Below are 19,834 nucleotides of genomic sequence, written 5' to 3' on the forward strand. Positions count from 1 at the left end.
GAAAATATACAAGTTGTTACGTTTTATACCAAACTGAAGTTTAATTTTGTTAAAATACAATCATTAATCATTATATATAGATAAGTCTAAAATTCATTTCAGTCAAATTTTTTTTATCTGCATTGTCTTCTTAAACTTGATAATTCTGAACTGAATATAAAAATAAAGAGATGTTTTATAATTGTCTACGAGATCATTTTCATCCAGACACTACGAGTCCCAATGACACCGATGAAAATAACTTTACTGTAAAACCTACAATAATGTCTTTCTGTTGTCTTTAACATTTATCCCACATTACTCTATAAGTAAATTCATATACCCTAAACTTTGACCTATAATTGTTTACTTTTATAAATTGTGACTTGGATGGAGAGTTGCCTCATTGGCACTCATACCAAATCTTCTAATATCTATTTCTCAATATTGCAACATGGTCATGATTAGATATTATTAAATTTACAGTCTACCACTACCATAACTACTCAAGTCCTTATTTTTCATGGCTAGACTATGTCCATCTTGGGTGCTTGTAATCCCAGGTTAAAGTAACTCAAATTGGTCATCTCAAGTACAAGGTATGATACACCATATATCCACCTGAAATTTAAACAAAACATGAATATTTCATATTAAATATAACAGTGTATGGGAGATAACTCTTAATATATAAAATATCTGTTTTAACTTTTAAGCTATAAAGAAACCAGTTATGTAAAAAAAATATGTTAAGGTTGCTACATGCCAATTTAAAAGATGATTTTTAACAGAAAAGCACAACTCTGTAAAATATATTAATACCTTCAAAAGGACCCACCATGGACTAACTAAGGGTGTGTATGGAAGAGCTCTAGACAATCATAAAACCTTAATAATGGCGCTGTACATCTCTCCTGCAGGATAAAGAGTTGAACCTCAGAATCAACTTTTAAGAGGTCGACTGGTGTATGGAAGGATGTCCGAGAACTAGTCAGAAGAAGACAAACAAGGAGTTGATGGAGATATTATATTTAATTGGGAGTACAAACAATAAGATATTATCTAGACAATATTGTTAATATCTATATCAAAATAGTCTTTAAAACGATATATTCATAGATTATCGTCAGTCAGGGGTACTACTTGTACAATTTAATTTTATTTACTTGAAGAAGTAAAAAAAAATATACACATATAAGTAAATAAATGATGTTTGAATAATCTCCCTTTAATTTTCTGAAAAATTTACTTGTATAAGCAAATTTTTCTTACAATCCCACAAAAATCCTCATGTTTTGAGATGTAAAATCATGCCTTTAATGATTTTTCCCAGGTTTGCTCAATTATGTTTATTAAATTTCAATGTTTCATCTCATTAATTCAACAAAGAAACTGATTGAGCAAAGATCTTGTATATTTGGGCAAGGCCTTCAAAAATTGCTCCTTTGGGGCTTGTAAATGAGCAGTGTTAAGATGATAACAGACAAATGGGATTTTCATTGTCCACGAAATTACACTTAAATGATTAGTAAAGGGTACACAATTTAAAATTTTATTAGAGCAAAGAAATCTTAAGAATTCAAGAAAAGAAAAAAGGATGACTTTTTTACTTATACAAGTAAAAAATTCTGAATATCTAAGGGACATAACTAAGCCAATTTTTTTTTTACCTATACAAGTAAATAAAATTCACTTGTATAAGTATCCTACAAATTTACTTATATGTGTATATTTTTTTTTTACTTCTTTAAGTAAATAAAAATTACTTGAATAAGTAGTACCCCTGACGAGATTGATTTTCTAGCTTGAGCCGGGACGGCGAAAGCGAGAAAGGCAATTGAGTTGAGATGACCAATGACAATCTGTTTATCTCTATTGTACCTATGACGACGTTTTCAATTTCCTGTCAATTTCGTTAGCAACGCCAGGTGCCTCTTAGTTTCTAGCGATAATTTTCCATCTCAAGCAAGTAGCATGATATGAAAAATTATCACAAAAAAAGATCAAAGGAAAAATGCACAAAATAGCAATAAATGTAATAACACACATGCAGATTGAAAATACCAACAGACAGAATCTTAACTATCAATTACCTTGGGAGTATACAAGCATATTTCACCTCTCCTCTCCTATAACATCTAGCCCTGGATAAACAAGCATATTTATTGTAAATAACTTGAATAAAATGTACTGCCATGGCTGACTCAGGTTAGAGAGACTATTGGTTCATCTTTGAATATCTTTGCAGCTGATATACACAGTAACAGTAACCGGTAGTCACACTCATAATATTCTTAAAAATAAGAAGTTGATTCAAATAAATAATTATATTCAGAAGAATAAATTATAATTTAACCTGAAAATATTATCTAAATAAATAGAAGAATGTGTCCAAGGACATGATGCCACCGCTCAAGCTTGGCAAACTTCATGCTTAAAAAATATCATAACTCTAGAACAGTAAAAGACTTGCAGCTCTAATTCAAACTATGTCTGTAACTTTTGGATCTTAGCATTGTATGTATTTCAATATTAGGAAAACTAAATTTAAGAGTGCAGAAACGAAAAGATTTGCAATGTTCCAAGTTATAGAAGAACAACTCTAGGACAAATTCGAACTCTGTCTCCATTTTTTCCTTCTTAGAATGGGGTATAAGTTTCATAATTTACAACGCGGTAGTCTAGATACAACAAAACAGTTTTGGAAAATAGAATATGTCCTTTATGCCATAAAGAGGTGGAAGATGAATTCCATTTTATCATAACATGTTCAGAAATTAATAAAACTAGGATCAAAATGTTAAATGACATTTCTAGTATTGTCCCCAGTTTTAATTCAATGAGTAAATAAAACAAATTTGATTTTATATTTTCCTGTGAAGAATGTGATATTTTACTTATCACTGTTAACAATATAAGTGAAATGTATAGTAAGAGACACAATTATAATGTTATATATAATCAACTATCATAATATTTGAAATGATAATTTTAAAGAGAAGGCATGCTGTCAAAAATAGTATTATAATTGATATCAATAATCTTTAGTTTTTTCACTGCTACATTTTTGTAGTGTTTAATGTCTATCATTTTGTTATTAATATGCCTGTCTGCCTGTCTGTCTGTCTGTCTGTCTGTCTGTTTTCTTTTTGTTTTGTATTGGTTTGTTCATTTAGTAACAATCCTATTGTTTGGATTTAAACTAATAAAATTCTTATTCTTATTCTTAAAAAATTTACATTGGAAAACTTAAAGAAAGAGTGTGAAAACAATAAAAATAGCAATTTTCCAAGTTAATATAATTACATAAGATGTATGTTTCATTATAATACTTTATTCTGAATGGCTAACTGCACATCACATGTTATTCCTTAAGCAATTGCATTACTCAATAAAACTTTTCATTCAGGATAACACGTGGTCCCACAATAAAGTGCACAGGTGAATTAAATAAAACTAGAGGCTCTAAAGAGCCTGTGTCGCTCACCTTGGTCTATGTGAATATTAAACAATGGACACAGATGGATTCATGACAAAATTGTGTTTTGGTGATGGTGATGTGTTTGTAGATCTTACTTTACTAAACATTCTTGCTGCTTACAATTATCTCTATCTATAACAGTACTTTCTGTGGAAAATGTTATTGAAAATCTTCAAATTTCAAGAAAATTGTTAAAAATTGACTATGAAGGGCAATAACTCCTTAGGGGGTCAATTGACTATTTTGGTCATACTGACTTATTTTTAGTTCTTACTTTGCTGTACATTATTGCTGTTTACAGTTTATCTCTATCTATAATAATATTCAAGATAATAACAAAACAACAGCAAAACTTCCTCAAAATTACCAATTCAGGGGCAGCAACCTAACAACCAATTATCCGATTCATCTGAAAATTCCAGGGTAGATAGATCGTGACCTGATCAACAATTTTACTTCCTGTCAGATTTGCTCTTAATGCTTTGGTTTTTGAGTTATAAGCCAAAAACTGCATTTTACCCCCATGTTCTATTTTTAGCCATGGCGGCCATCTTGGTTTGTTTGCCAAGTTACCGGACACATTTTTTTAACAAGATACCCCAATGACGATTATGGCTAAGTTTAATTAAATTTGGCACAGTAGTTTCAGAGGAGAAGATTTTTCTAAAAGATTACTAAGATTTAAGAACTAGAGGCTCTAAAGAGCCTGTGTCGCTCACCTTGGTCTATGTGAATATTAAACAAAGGAAGCAGATTGAAAATTGACTACAAAGGTCAATAACTCCTACAGGGGTCAATTGACCATTTCGTTCATGTTGACTTATTTGTAGATCTTACTTTGCTGAACATTATTGCTGTTTACAGTTTACCTATATCTATAATAATATTCAATATAATAACCAAAAACAGCAAAATTTCCTTAAAATTACCAATTCAGGGGCCGCAACCCAAAAACAGGTTCATCTGAAAATTTCAGGGCAGATAGATCTTGACCTGATTAACAATTTTACTTCATGTCAGATTTGCTCTAAATTATTTGGTTTTTGAGTTATAAGCCAAAAACTGCATTTTACCCTTATGTTCTATTTATAGCCATGGCGGTCATCTTGGTTAGTTGGCGGGGTCACCGGACACAATTTTTAAACTAGATACCCCAATGATGATTGTGGCCAAGTTTCAAATAATTTGGCCCAGCAGTTTCAGAGGAGAAGATTTTTCTAAAAGATAACTAAGATTTACGAAAAATGGTTAAAAATTGACTATAAAGGGCAATAACTCCTACAGTGGTCAACTGATCATTTTGGTCATGTTGACTTATTTGTAGATCTTACTTTGCTGAACATTATTGCTTTTTACAGTTTATCTCTATCTGAAATATTATTCAAGATAATAACCAAAAACAACAAAATTTCCTTAAAATTACCAATTCAGGGGCAGCAACCTAACAACGGAATGTCAGATTCATCTGAAAATTTCAGGGCAGATAGATCTTAACCTGATTAACAATATTACCCCATGTCAGATTTGCCCTAAATGCTTTGTTTTTTGAGTTATAAGCCAAAAACTGCATTTTACCCCTATGTTCTATTTATAGCCATGGCGGCCATCTTGGTTAGTTGGCGGGGTCACCGGACACAATTTTTAAACTAGATACCCCAATGATGATTGTGGCCAAGTTTGGTTAAATTTGGCCTAGTAGTTTCAGAGGAGAAGATTTTTGTAAAAGTTAACGCCGGACGCAGGACGACGACGGACGACGACGACGGACGCCGGACGCCAAGTGATGAGAAAAGCTCACTTGGCCCTTTGGGCCAGGTGAGCTAAAAATGGTTAAAAATTGATTATAAAGGGCAATAACTCCTAAAATGGTCAACTGACCATTTTGGTCATGTTGACTTATTTGTAGATATTACTTTGCTGAACATTATTGCTGTTTACAGTTTATCTCTATCTATAATAATATTCAAGATAATAACCAAAAACAGCAAAATTTCCTTAAAATTACCATTTCAGGGGCAGCAACCCAACAACGGAATGTCCGATTCATCTGAAAATTTCAGGGCAGGTAGATCTTGACCTGATGAACAATTTTACCCACGTCAGATTTGCTCTTAATGCTTTGTTTTTTGAGTTATAAGCCAAAAACTGCATTTTACCCCTATGTTCTATTTTTAGCCATGGCGGCCATCTTGGTTGGTTGGCCGGGTCACCGGACACATTTTTTAAACTAGATACCCCAATGATGATTATGGCCAAGTTTGGTTAAATTTGGTCCAGTAGTTTCAGAGGAGAAGATTTTTCTAAAAGATTACTAAGATTTATGAACTAGAGGCTCTAAAGAGCCTGTGTCGCTCACCTTGGTCCATGTGAATATTAAAGGAAGCAGATGGATTCATGACAAAATTGTGTTTTGGTGATGGTGATGTGTTTGTTCATCTTACTTTACTGAACATTCTTGCTGCTTAAAATTATCTCTATCTATAATGAACTTGGCCCATTAGTTTCAGTGGAAAATGTTAGTAAAAATTTACAAATTTTATGAAAATTGTTAAAAATTTACTATAAAGAACAATAACTCCTAAGGGGGTCAATTGACCATTTCGGTCATGTTGACTTATTTGTAAATCTTACTTTGCTGAACATTATTGTTGTTTACAGTTTATCTCTATCAATAATAATATTCAAGATAATGACCAAAAACAGCAAAATTTCCTTAAAACTAACAATTCAGGGTCAGCAACCCAACAACGGGTTATCCGATTCATCTAAAAATTTCAGAGCAGATAAATGTTGACCTGATAAACAATTTTACCCCATGTCAGATTTGCTCTAAATGCTTTGGGTTTTGAGTTATAAGCCAAAAACTGCATTTTACCCCATGTTCTATTTTTAGCCATGACGGCCATCTTGGTTTGATGGCCGGGTCATCGGACACATTTTTCAAACTACTAACCCAAAAGATGATTGTGGCCAAGTTTGGATTAATTTGGCCAAGTAGTTTCAGAGGAGAAGATTTTTGTAAAAGATAACTAAGATTTACGAAAAATGGTTAAAAATTGACTATAAAGGGCAATAACTCCTAAAGGGGTCAACTGACCATTTCAGTCATGTTGACTTATTTGTAAATCTTACTTTGCTGAACATTATTGCTGTTTACTGTTTATCTCTATCTATAATAATATTCAAGATAATAACCAAAAAGAGCAAAATTTCCTTAAAATTACTAATTCAGAGCCAGCAACCCAACAACGGGTTATCCGATTCATCTGAAAATTTCAGGGCAGATAGATCTTGAACTGATAAACAATTTTACCCCATGTCAGATTTGCTCTAAATGCTTTGAGTTTTGAGTTATAAGCCAAAAACTGCATTTTACCCCATGTTCTATTTTTAGCCATGGCGGCCATCTTGGTTTGATGGCCGGGTCACCGGACACATTTTTCAAACTACTAACCCAAAAGATGATTGTGGCCAAGTTTGGATTAATTTGGCCCAGTAGTTTCAGAGGAGAAGATTTTTGTAAAAGATTACTAAGATTTACGAAAAATGGTTAAAAATTGACTATAAAGGGCAATAACTCCTAAAGGGGTCAACTGACCATTTCAGTCATTTTGACTTATTTGTAAATCTTACTTTGCTGAACATTATTGCTGTTTACTGTTTATCTCTATCTATAATAATATTCAAGATAATAACCAAAAACAGCAAAATTTCCTTAAAATTACTAATTCAGGGGCAGCAACCCAACAACGGGTTATCCGATTCATCTGAAAATTTCAGGGCAGATAGATCTTCACCTGTTTAACAATTCTACCCCATGTCAGATTTGCTCTAAATGCTTTGGTTTTTGAGTTATAAGCCAAAAACTGCATTTTACCCCTATGTTCTATTTTTAGCCATGGCGGCCATCTTGGATGGTTGGCCGTGTCACCGGACACATTTTTTAAACTAGATACCCCAATGATGATTGTGGCCAAGTTTGGTTTAATTTGGCCCAGTAGTTTCAGAGGAGAAGATTTTTGTAAAAGTTAACGACGACGACGGACGACGGACGACGACGGACGACGACGGACGCCGGACGCCAAGTGATGAGAAAAGCTCACTTGGCCTTTTAGGCCAGGTGAGCTAAAAATGGTTAAAAATTGACTATAAAGGGCAATAACTCCTAAAGAGGTCAACTGACCATTTATGTCATGTTGACTTATTTGTAGATCTTACTTTGCTGAACATTATTGCTGTTTACAGTTTATCTCTATCTATAATAATATTCAAGATAATAACCAAAAACAGCAAAATTTCCTTAAAATTACCATTTCAGGGGCAGCAACCCAACAACGGAATGTCCGATTCATCTGAAAATTTCAGGGCAGATAGATCTTGACCTGATGAACAATTTTATCCCATGTCAGATTTGCTCTAAATGCTTTGGTTTTTGAGTTATAAGCCAAAAACTGCATTTTACCCCTATGTTCTATTTTTAGCCATGGCGGCCATCTTGGTTGGTTGGCAGGGTCACCGGACACATTTTTTAAACTAGATACCCCAATGATGATTATGGCCAAGTTTGGTTAAATTTGGCCCAGTAGTTTCAGAGAAGATTTTTCTAAAAGATTACTAAGATTTACGAAAAATGGTTAAAAATTGATTATAAAGGGCAATAACTCCTAAAGGGGTCAACTGACCATTTCAGTCATTTTGACTTATTTGTAAATCTTACTTTGCTGAACATTATTGCTGTTTACAGTTTATCTTTATCTATAATAATATTCAAGATAATAACCAAAAACAGCAAAATTTCCTTAAAATTACCATTTCAGGGGCAGCAACCCAACAACGGAATGTCCGATTCATCTGAAAATTTCAGGGCAGATAGATCTTGACCTGATGAACAATATTACCCCCATGTCAGATTTGCTCTAAATGCTTTGGTTTTTGAGTTATAAGCCAAAAACTGCATTTTACCCCTATGTTCTATTTTTAGCCATGGCGGCCATCTTGGTTGGTTGGCGGGGTCACCGGACACATTTTTTAAACTATATACTCCAATGATGATTGTGGCCAAGTTTGGTTAAATTTGGCCCAGTAGTTTCAGAGGAGAAGATTTTTCTAAAAGTTAACGCAGGACGACGACGACGACGAAGGACGCCGCCGGACGCCAAGTGATGAGAAAAGCTCACTTGGCCTTTCGGCCAGGTGAGCTAAAAATTATAAAATTAGTGTTTTCATGATCATAGCTAAAAAATGTAATTATAAGTATTGAATGCTTCTTTTTGTAACTTTATAGGGTTGTAAAAGCATTGACTGTGGGTACATTTTTAGAATGAAGCACTTCCGCGCTTCATACAAAATGTACTTCGGTCAATGCTTTTACACCCAAATAAAGTTACAAAAAGAAGCATTCAATTCTTAAATAAAAGGAAAAAACTCTAAAGACAGTATGTGATTCACTGCCATAATTTGAACCGTGTCTGTTAGTTTTGGTTCTTAGCATTGTATATGAGGTTTGTTTTTAATTTGAATGAGGAAAACTTCATTTTTGTTGAACTTCAGAGTGTGGAAACAAAAACTGGACAAAAAGGTGGATGGAAGAAAAATGAACGGTCAATGGAAACAATAGATTCTACACACCTGTCAGCAGGTTCAAAATAAAAATAGTTTGATGATAAAAATTGTTAGGAATTGATCTCAACATCAAAGATGACTACATTTTAATTGTTAAAATTTTGCATTAATTTTAACTTCAAACTTCTACTTCAAGCAGGTTTTAACCTTATGTTTTTTTAATGTTTTTCCTGTCACAACTTTACATCCTTACCCAATGACAAGTGGTTCTGGCAAAGCATATAAATCCAGTTTTGAGTGATCATATGACCTGTCAATCAATGTGAGATATATGGCAGATTTTTCAGTATTGTGTTTTGTCACCTACTTTCAAAATAAAAAAATAAAGTAGACATTTCATGGAAACAAATTATATTTTTTGAAAATTTATGATCAGTAGGGCTTAAATCTTCCAACACATAGTAAATAATGTACCAGATTATTGAATAATTTCCAATGAAACAGGGTTGCCCACATTTTCTCCTTTTCCACCCTTGTCCAAAATTGCATAAATTTTGGTTTAAACCCTTTTCCCTGAGTTAAAACTAAAACACATTCTGAAAGTAAATTGGTTTTGGAAGATAATTAGCATCTAACACATTACTATTTCCAATATATTAGTGGAAATAAATAATGTATAACTTGTTGGACATGTAACAGACATAAAATGTGACGTAAAGTTTTCATTTTGCTAGGAAATTGACCTCTTCTTCACAGTATTTTTTTTTTAATCAGTTAAGATTTTCATGTGTTACATATATTAACATTATACAAGTTGAATTTATGCCAGATTCTTTAAAAAAAACATGTTTTTAATTACTGCTGTTGCTAATGTGACAGAGACAAAAATTAGTAACGTTAGCAACATTTGGACATGTCACATTAGCAACAACATCTTTAAAAGTTAAAATGTATGCATACAGTAATGTTTATCTTTGCCTGTAGTTATACTATTATATATATTCTGGTTAATAGTTTCTTAATATACAGAATGTAATTGTCTTAATATCAAATGTCAAACTAGAAACCAATTCACAGTACCCCGGTTGTAACATTAGCAACACCTTCTTCAGTTATACTTTAAGAAAATTCCCGTTCTTGTTGATATCTTTTTCAGTTACCCAGATAATCATGTCAAAATGATTAGAGTACCAAAAAGAACCCTTCCTTGTAGTAGATGAACCAACCAACCAGATTTAATGGATGCATTAATATTAATTATTGCATAAATTCCATTAGAAGCCAAGTGCATATATGGACTAGAACAAGTTAAATATTATTAAACTGACCCAGACATACTATACTAACTGTTTTGCCTATATTTTTGAGCCGACCTTTGCTCTTATTAAAAGATGCTGTATGCTTGGAGGACAAGAGGCACAGTATACACATTTTAATGTCTATTGTTTTATCCGAAATTGGAGTAAACCTGAAACCAAAAGCACTAAATACTAGTTACTAAAAGGCAGGATATTGATTCTTTTTGAAGTATTAAAGCTATGTTTCCCATGTCAAGAGGCAAATACCAATTTTAATTAAACCTGCAACCAAAAGCACTAAATACTAGTAGCTAAAAGGCCAGATATTGATTCTAGATGAAGTATAAACTGTTATCCATGTCAAGAGGCAAATACCAATTTTAATTAAACCTGCAACCAAAAGCACTAAATACTAGTAGCTAAAAGGCCAGATATTGATTCTAGATGAAGTATTACTGAGATTTGCCATGTCATGTCTGGCCAGAAAAATCAAACAAGAAATTAATAAACAATTTCAAATCAGTTTGCACATATATAGTGAGTACTGATATGCAATAGTGATCAATGCCTCAACACCTTGTTTTGTCAATTAAATCATGATCCGATGATAGATGCATCAGCATCTTGCATTCAAAATCTCAAATACTGCTGAAGCTTAAAATTAATTTAATGTTTTAATTTAACAGTCATTTTCTGTCTCCCGGTTTCTTCTGGAGGACTTCATCTGAAAGAAAATAAATTGAAAATATTACTGCTTATAATATATATGATTATGAAAAAAAAAATGTTTTACTATTATTTTAGGACTTTTCTTCAAATTTACATCACTCTTAATGGGATTTTTTCTGAATGCTTGAAGTATGGTTTTAAAAATTTTGTTGTCATTATTAGTTTTAGCTGAAACGGTAACCATGTTTTTTTACTGATTACCCTAGATAATGCTAAGGTACACTTGAAAATCAAATTGACAATTTCTTGGTAATTATTTCTGTGAACAATGACTTTTATGCCAACTAGATATATATATATGGTAGCTTAAATGTGATATAAAGCCCTTCAAAGAAACAGATTATAAATTACCTTTGAATATATATAAAAGTAAACGCCCCTCCATTATTATCTCTGGTGGTTTAAGTTTTTGTATAATATCATGTTCAGCTATGATGTACTTTAATGTTCCCTCCTTCCACCTTCTATTACATCTAGTAGATGCATAATAAAAAATCCATGGCCATTCAGACACCTGAAACAAGATTTAAAAATAATGACAAGTGACTTCTCAATACACAAATGATACATGTAGATGAAATCAATGAAATAACAGAACACTGTAAATATTATTTTTTAATTGTAGCTTGATTAATGTGTTTTTTTTTCATGTATTCTGACATTTAACAAAGAATATCTTGTGTCATTAAGTATAAATCTAAATTTTCGTACAATGAACATATCTTTCTTAGTTTAAAGATAACACATATTTTATTAATAAATTGTTGATATAAATCAAGAAATGTATGTACATATCTTCACAAACAAAAAATTAAACATAACCTGACCTAAACTTCAAAATGATAGCTTTAAAAATAATGACCGATTTTTTTTTCTTCAAATGTACCAATCAAGCAGTCATTGAAAATTGAAAAGCATTTAAAGATTTTCCAAGTTAAGACCCTGTTTTTTCAATAAATATATCCCATTTCTATTTGTTCTTGATCTATATAGCATTTCACTGGAGAAATCTAAGTCAGGTTAGATAAAGAATGAAAAATCCAAGAAAATAAAACAAGAGGCTCTCAAGAGCCTGAATCGCTCACCTTCAATTTTTTTATGAAATGGTATATAAAACACAAACTTTATTCTAGATACCCTAGGGATCATTCAGCTTAAGTTTGGTTGGAATTAGTTCAGTAGTTTCAGAGGAGAAGATCTTTGAAATAGTTTACACCGGACAGACAGACGGACGACGACGACGACGGACGACGACGGACGCCAAGTGATGGTAAAAGCTCACATTTCCTTTTAGGAAAGGTGAGCTAAAAAATAACATCAACAATTTGATGAAATTGATAACTTACAACTGCTGGGTATACATTATTTCCAAATCTGACAGCCAGATAATCCCCAGTTTTAAAAGTTCTGTTTTAAATAACATTTACCTTGTTTATAAATTATTAACCATAAACTATTTGATAAATTATTGTCATATTGTATTGGCTGTTTTTTAAAATTCTTCTTCATTTAAAGCAATGTAATAATTAGAAATTACAAGTTATAAATCTATATATTTTTAAATATAGATTCTGGTGATAATAATCTTTAAGTTAAAAAAAGTATCCAAAACGTTATCATAATTATTTAAGTACAAATGTAGTAATTGTGAGGGGAAAAAACGCTTTGACTAGAAAAATTAATAATTTAACATCAAATGTAATTCACTTATACCTTGATTTCTCTGCTACAGTTGTCTCTAATGCACTATTATCCATAACATCTACATCAGACTTGACTTCATCATCTGATTTGACTTCTGACTTTTCATCACCTATGTTTGCTTGGCTACTTAAAACTTCAAACTTGACTGGCACCGACTTGACTACATCATCTGATTTGACTACTGACTTTTCATCACCTATGTTTGCTTGGCTACTTAAAACTTCAAACTTGACTGGCACCGACTTGACTACATCATCTGATTTGACTTTTGACTTTTCATCACCTATGTTTGCTTGGCTACTTAAAACTTCAAACTTGACTGGCACCGACTTGACTACATCATCTGATTTGACTTCTGACTTTTCATCACCTATGTTTGCTTGGCTACTTAAAACTTCAAACTTGACTGGCACCGACTTGACTACATCATCTGATTTGACTTCTGACTTTTCATCACCTATGTTTGCTTGGCTACTTAAAACTTCAAACTTGACTACATCATCTGATTTGACTTCTGACTTTTCGTCACCTATGTTTGCTTGTCTACATACAACTTCAAACTCGATCGGCATTGACTTGACTACATCATCTGATTTGACTTCTGACTTTTCATCAACTATGTTTGCTTGGCTACTTAAAACTTCAGACATGACATCAATGTCACTATTATCAATGTTCATAAAAACATCATTTTCAAGAAAAGTTTTAATAAAACTGTCATCTTCATTTAAACTAGTATCTGAATCATCAAAGCAAATCAAGGGTTCAGTATTAACTGAGTGTGATTCTTGTCTATGAAGTGGTAAGAGCGGGACAAAATGATTGATGAATCCATCATTTCTAGTTGATGACCACATTACAGCAGCAGAGATAGAATATAAACCTTCTTGTTCTTTCAAGGGAAGAATTCGCCTGTGGAGTACAGTTCTTGGAACAACATCAGTGTGTACATCTGGATAAACAGACATTATTTCACATTTTAATACTGATGAAACTGCGAGAAGTTCCCAAATACCCATCCAGGATCCATTTTTACACGAGTTTAATACCTCTTCTTCATAAAGTCTTCTTATAACATTTCTTGTAAGTCTATCTCCAGGTGTATATTGCTCCAGAAACATTATATACGTATTTAATAGATAAGAAGCATCCTTCTTGGGGAAACTGTTTCCCTTGATAAGATTTTCATTTTTGAGGTATAATTCTGCATTTATGCACATCTCTACTGTTATTCTTGCTCTAATTTCCTTAAAATTATTTTCATTCCCAAAGACAAGAGTGCTGATGCTTCTGGGAAGACAATTCCCATCCCCGTACACCACCACTGGCAAATAGTTCACAAACTTTGTTGTCTGTAGTCTAAGTTTGGGGAATAAATTTGATGCATCACGGTCAACTACTAAATTATTTGAGACAATATTAGTATCTTCATTTATCACAATTTCAATTTGTTTGAATTCTTCATCTAACTGTGTACATAATGCCAGTAAGATATCATAGTCTGCACACCTTTGCAATTCCTGAAGTTTTAAATCAAAATATTGTTTCCTGTCTATTGCTGTGTGCTCATTTGGTGGTTGTTGTTGTTCTGCTGTCCTCAATGGCACACTTTGTTTTACTACCTTTGGTTTTGAAGATACTGTTTCATTCTTTTTCCTTATTGATGTTTTCTTTTCTTGTGGAACAACAGGTACCTTTGGTTTTGATGATGCTGTTTCCTTCTTTTTCTTAATTGCTGTTTTCTTTTCTTGTGGAACAACAGGTACTTTTGGTTTTGATGATGCTGTTTCCTTCTTTTTCTTAATTGTTGTTTTCTTTTCCTTGACTTTCAATTTTGCATTTTCTTTGTTTTCACTGTTTTTATTTCCCTGTATAATTGTCTTCCTCTTTGATTCTTTAACATCTTTACCTTCATTTTGGATCTTTATTCTTTCAATATCTGTATAGTCAGAATTTATACATCTTTCATAGTCCCGTTTTAAACATTGTTCACAAAAACATGACACCTTCTTAATGTTAAGTGCACCTTGTGTTTGAGGATCATTGTTAACTTGATGTATCTGTCTTATTCCTTTAATGGGTTTAACAGTGTCTTCTTTAGAATGTTCGATAATGTTTTTATCAACTAGGAAAAAATCTCTCTTCGATCCTGGTTCATCAAAAACAATATGCTCACAGCACCAATTATACATGTCTGTAGCATTTGTTATAATTGCTCGTCTTCCTATTACAACTGAGTCCACTGCTTTATTAACAGCAGCAACCTCTCCATCAGATTCACTTTTGCCGTGTTCACTCCCAAAATAATGACGCTGTATAACAACATTTTCTTGTGCTAATTTGGCAAAAGTGTGCCTACTTTTATACTGTCCAGCACAACCATCAGAAAAAATTATCAATTCCTTGTAGGGTATAGATTTTTCATCCAAAAATTCAAGAGTTTTGTTTTGAAAATACTCGACTGCTTTTGAGTCGTGTGTAATATCATCACTCAGAAATACTAAAGAATGTCTTACAATCAGTTCTGGCACATCATTGGAGTGATAAAATAAAACTATAGGATGTATTGTAATCTGAGCTGCAGCAAAATATGCTGATTTAATTTCATCTTGATATCTCACTACTCTATTTCTTACGAAATCCATTACCATTAAAATATTATCTTTAGGAAGATTATCTTTTATCGTGTTAAACTGGAACTGTTGCCAATCAGCAGTAAATACATGTTTAACAAGGGATGTTCCTTGTGTTGGTTTTTCAACGTCTTCCTGCAATTCCTCTAGACATTGATGAACATTTCCTTCTTTCTGTACCAAACATTTCCTTATTTTACCATCACTTCCCATTTTTCTCTCCCAATGGTTCCAGGACAGCTTACGTATTTGTTCTTGATCTGTATTTAAATCACGATAATGTTGTACAATATTACAATGTTTCTCGTGTGAACTACACATTTCACAAATGCCATAAATGCATTTACTTTGGTGAAATCTCCTTGCATCAGGTTTTCTACATAATAAAAAGTTGACTAGCTCTTTTTCATTTCTTGGACTTTTGTGATGAGAGAAAGCTCTGTTTAGGCATGTAAGTTTGTATTTAATGTTAAAACATGTAGGACAAACACACACATTCCACTGAGTTTTTGTCAATAGTCGGACACATTTTGGCTTTAATGATATAAATTTAGAAAAGCTCAATTTAATAGTAGGATTCTCATCTCTGAAGGTTTTAAATGCAGCTGTTAATGTCATTTGTAGAGAATAACCAGGCCCATATTTTGTAGTATATCTCTTCTGTGGTAGAACTCTGGCTGTTCTTAGGAAAAATGACTTCACCAAGTTTTCTTTTGTTTTCGAAAATTTATCCTTCCTTGTTTTTCTAGGTTGTATCTTCAGGTTCTTCAATGCTTTTCTGACTATGTTTTTTCTATCATAACTTTTCAGATATCTGAGAGTATTTCTATCTAAAAGATCCTTAGTAAATGCCATGTTTCTACGCATAAATATGCTTGCATACTTTTTTTCTTTCTGTATCAGTTGTTCGTATATTGCATCCTTTTTCCTTGGTGTTGTGTTTTTAATGATGTGTGTTAAAAGATCTACAAACTTTCTTGGTGTAGTTGGCAACTGTTGTCTTACTGAGGACGCCTTATTCCACAAGGACTGCTTTGTTTTGTATCCTATCATGTCATGACTTTTTTCAGTTTTCTGTTTCAATTTTGGCAATTGCATCTTTTTCTCATCATCTTTTGTTGTTTTTTTACGATTTTTATCCTTTTCCTTAACCCATCTTTTTTTATAATTTGAGGTGTTTGCTCTGTATTTTGCCTTTGCCACTCTCCATTTCTCTCTCTTTGTTTGCACATTTTTTCTTGTTGATGGTTTACTTTTTGTATTTTTGTTTGATCCAATCTTAACTTTAATTGGTGTTTCAGTTTTTTCTTTCTTTCTTTGTCTTAGTTTAGCTTGCCTCATTCTCAGATTTTCTAGGATATTTTTGCATACTTGCTCTTCTTCTGGTGTTTTGTTCTTTTTCAATCTTATTGACTTCAATTTTTGTCTATTTGTTTTGGAGTGTTCTTTTTGTTTTTCTAAATATTGTTTATACTTTTGAGGATTATTCTTTTTAAGCTGTTCTCTCCAAATGGTGCTGCGATGCTTCTAGAAAAGAAAAAAAAATATAAGTGTTTGTGACAGACAGGCTGGCTGTACAACCTCATACAAAAGTTTTTTTCAGTAAAAAAATACAGAAATCCAGTTAAAAACAAGAGTATCTGTGAGCTACTGCTCACTTATGAAACCACACTAAAAGTATACAGTAAACAGGAAATTAACCATTTAGCCACTGTGGGATGGATTGATGAATAATTCTTGAAACCAAGTTTTAGAAATGCTTATATTTTAATATAATGTAGTTGTTCTGAGAAAAAAATGTAACAATTTAAAGCGGGCATATATCATGTATATCATGTATATAATATTACTTGAAATAAAATTATCAGAATGGTTTTTTTTGTATTTTTTTATTTGTCCCTGTACCTTCAAATAAAATTGAATGCTAACCCTGGTTCTTTATTATTTATCATATGATTTTAACCTTCTTGCTGCCAGATTAAATTTTTTTACCATGTTACTCACACCACAATAGTGTATGACGGTCTCAGTATTTTGTTACGTTTTAAAATTCAAAATTCTGTGTGATGTTTTTAGAATTGCAATAGATGCAATTTAGTCTCACTTGTAGCATTAGCAACTTTAACAAATGTCTTTTCGTAACATATGCAACATAGTATATCTGTTCCATCTCATAGCATCATAGATGTAAAAATCCTTCTTTAAATTTATTCAAAATTATTTGAAAATACTAAATTTACAGAAATTAGTAGTTTTTTCACCCATATTTCAACTGTTTCTACAAATATTTTTTTTGGAAAATTTATGAATTTATTGTCGTAATTTGTGTCCAACATGAAACATTAGCAACATAATTGAACATTACTTCCTTCTTTTTTGTCCATAAGTAACGTTCCCAACACCTATTCAAGTCTTCAGGGAACATTCGCAACGACTGTACTTGTCTCACTAGACTCAGATCGACATTCGCAACATTGAATTTATGTCCGAAAGTAACAATCGCTACATAAAAATGTGTCCAACTTATACCGTTCACAACAACTTATCAAGAATAATGTATATTATATGTTCCAAGATGAACGGGATGACTCAAATGTTCGTAAAATACGATCAAATCTCGATTGACGATGAAAAAACACAACAAAAGCTTCTTAATTTGATATTATCATGAAATTACTTGATTCGACTATTTGTTGCGAACTTCCTTATGATGGACGGAATATATTCAAGTTCCTCATGCAGTGAAATTACATACAACTTACCTTTTGTTTCCTCCCATCCTGTGAATCAACCGATTCAGCTTCCATTTCTACTCAGGGCGAGATCGTAACTTCTATACAGGAGAGCTACAGATCTAAATATAATGTTCCTCACGTGACCCTGATAAGGACGGAAACGTAGATCAGTAACATTCGCAAAAATAGAACAGCCAATGATATTGATTCCTCTAGTCCGTTGACCCCCTTAAGGTCATCAAAATGTAAATAATTGGTATTTTCAATGATTCATAAATCCGAAGATAAAAATAACTACAATGGACTGTCTGAGAACCAAAATAAAAGTTGCGATCGCGACATACCACACCGGACGGAAAATATGTAACATTCGCAATTTTTTATTAAAATGCACTTTTTTAACCTTTACTAATAAAAATCTGCCTTTAAATTGTGATAAACACCCAAAAGGAGACTTTTTATTAAAATATAAGCCCATGATATAATGCCCAACATATGATTTATACTTTAAAATTCAACTCAAAATAAGTTAGATTTTGGGCAAGTAGGATACCATGTCTCTGCAATGTCTAACATTTTGAAATTAAAAACTCTCTACATCTGACAGAAAACACAAATACAAATTAATTTTTATTTTTATTTACTCAGAAATACACATTTAATAGAATAACATTCTGCATTACTACATTTCACAGTCTGTTTCACAGTTTCAGCAATTCCTTTTTTGATTGATAAAAAAAATAAAATATCCTGGTTATTGTAAAATCTGCCATATATTCTACAGAATGCAATATAAAACTAGTGCTAAGCCACATAACTCCTATAATATCATATAGAACAGACTGTTAAAAATAAAAAGTACGACAAATATCTGTCCTTGTAAGGTAGTATAACTTTTTTTACTTGTTTCTTTCAACTTCACAAATATTACATGTATATATGATAGACATTTTTAACTTCTGTTGAACATGTTGAAGTGAATTTCCATAGGGATGATGCTTATACTACAACAAATAGAATTATCTCCCCTTGTCTATATAGCAATAACAATCTGTAATCTAAAGATATATTGATTCATATTGGTTCATGTTTTAACAATTAATTAAGACATTAGCTTTAAGAAAACATATTAAGCATAGGCGGATTTAAGAGGTTGATTATATAGGAAATCACTGAAGCATGACTGGAGCAGCTCCCCCCCCCCTCTTTAGGAAAAGTTCTAGATCCGCCACTGTTAAGAATAAATAAACTAGAAACAGAACTTACAATATCTTATTCTTTGCATTGTCCTGACCTATTATAAAACTTTTGACACAATGTGAAATCTTCTTATAGATTATAAGCAAACACACAATTTTTGTTTTTCTGTACATTATTTTGATTTACTCCCCCTGAGTTTATATAAAAAAAATACTGATAAACAGAAATTGGTTAAACTCTTCATATATTTCAAAACTTACAATTTTTCATGTTCTTGAATCAATTTCTTTTTAAAAGTGTCTTCTCTGTTAAGAAAAATATAGTTTCAATCTCTTGCCCCCTTTTCACTGACATCTGTCAATCAACTCTGGTGAGCCATATCATTGGTCAGGTTTGCTGTACATTTCATGATCACCTGACAATTTTTACTCCATAAACTAAAGCATGCTTTGCAGACAGTACACATGCTAAGGACTAGTCTATTTATAGTTTAAAGATGTAGATTTCAGTGTG

At 32.2% G+C, this 19,834-nt stretch overlaps 1 protein-coding gene across 1 annotated transcript; it reads right to left on the reverse strand.

Annotated features, from left to right (window-relative positions):
* Nucleotides 1–10,969: 10,969 nt before the first annotated feature.
* Nucleotides 10,970–18,870, reverse strand: LOC143044297 (uncharacterized). The gene is made up of 4 exons (XM_076216236.1): nt 18,149–18,870; nt 12,763–16,913; nt 11,401–11,563; nt 10,970–11,044 (listed from the first exon to the last, which is right to left on the reverse strand). Exons 1-3 carry the CDS (start codon nt 18,191–18,193, stop codon nt 11,491–11,493), a joined length of 4,269 nt encoding a protein of 1,422 aa, XP_076072351.1. The 5' UTR covers nt 18,194–18,870; the 3' UTR covers nt 10,970–11,044; nt 11,401–11,490.
* Nucleotides 18,871–19,834: the final 964 nt, after the last annotated feature.

Source organism: Mytilus galloprovincialis, chromosome 9 (genome assembly GCF_965363235.1).
Source record: "Mytilus galloprovincialis chromosome 9, xbMytGall1.hap1.1, whole genome shotgun sequence".
Lineage (NCBI taxonomy): Eukaryota > Metazoa > Mollusca > Bivalvia > Mytilida > Mytilidae > Mytilus > Mytilus galloprovincialis.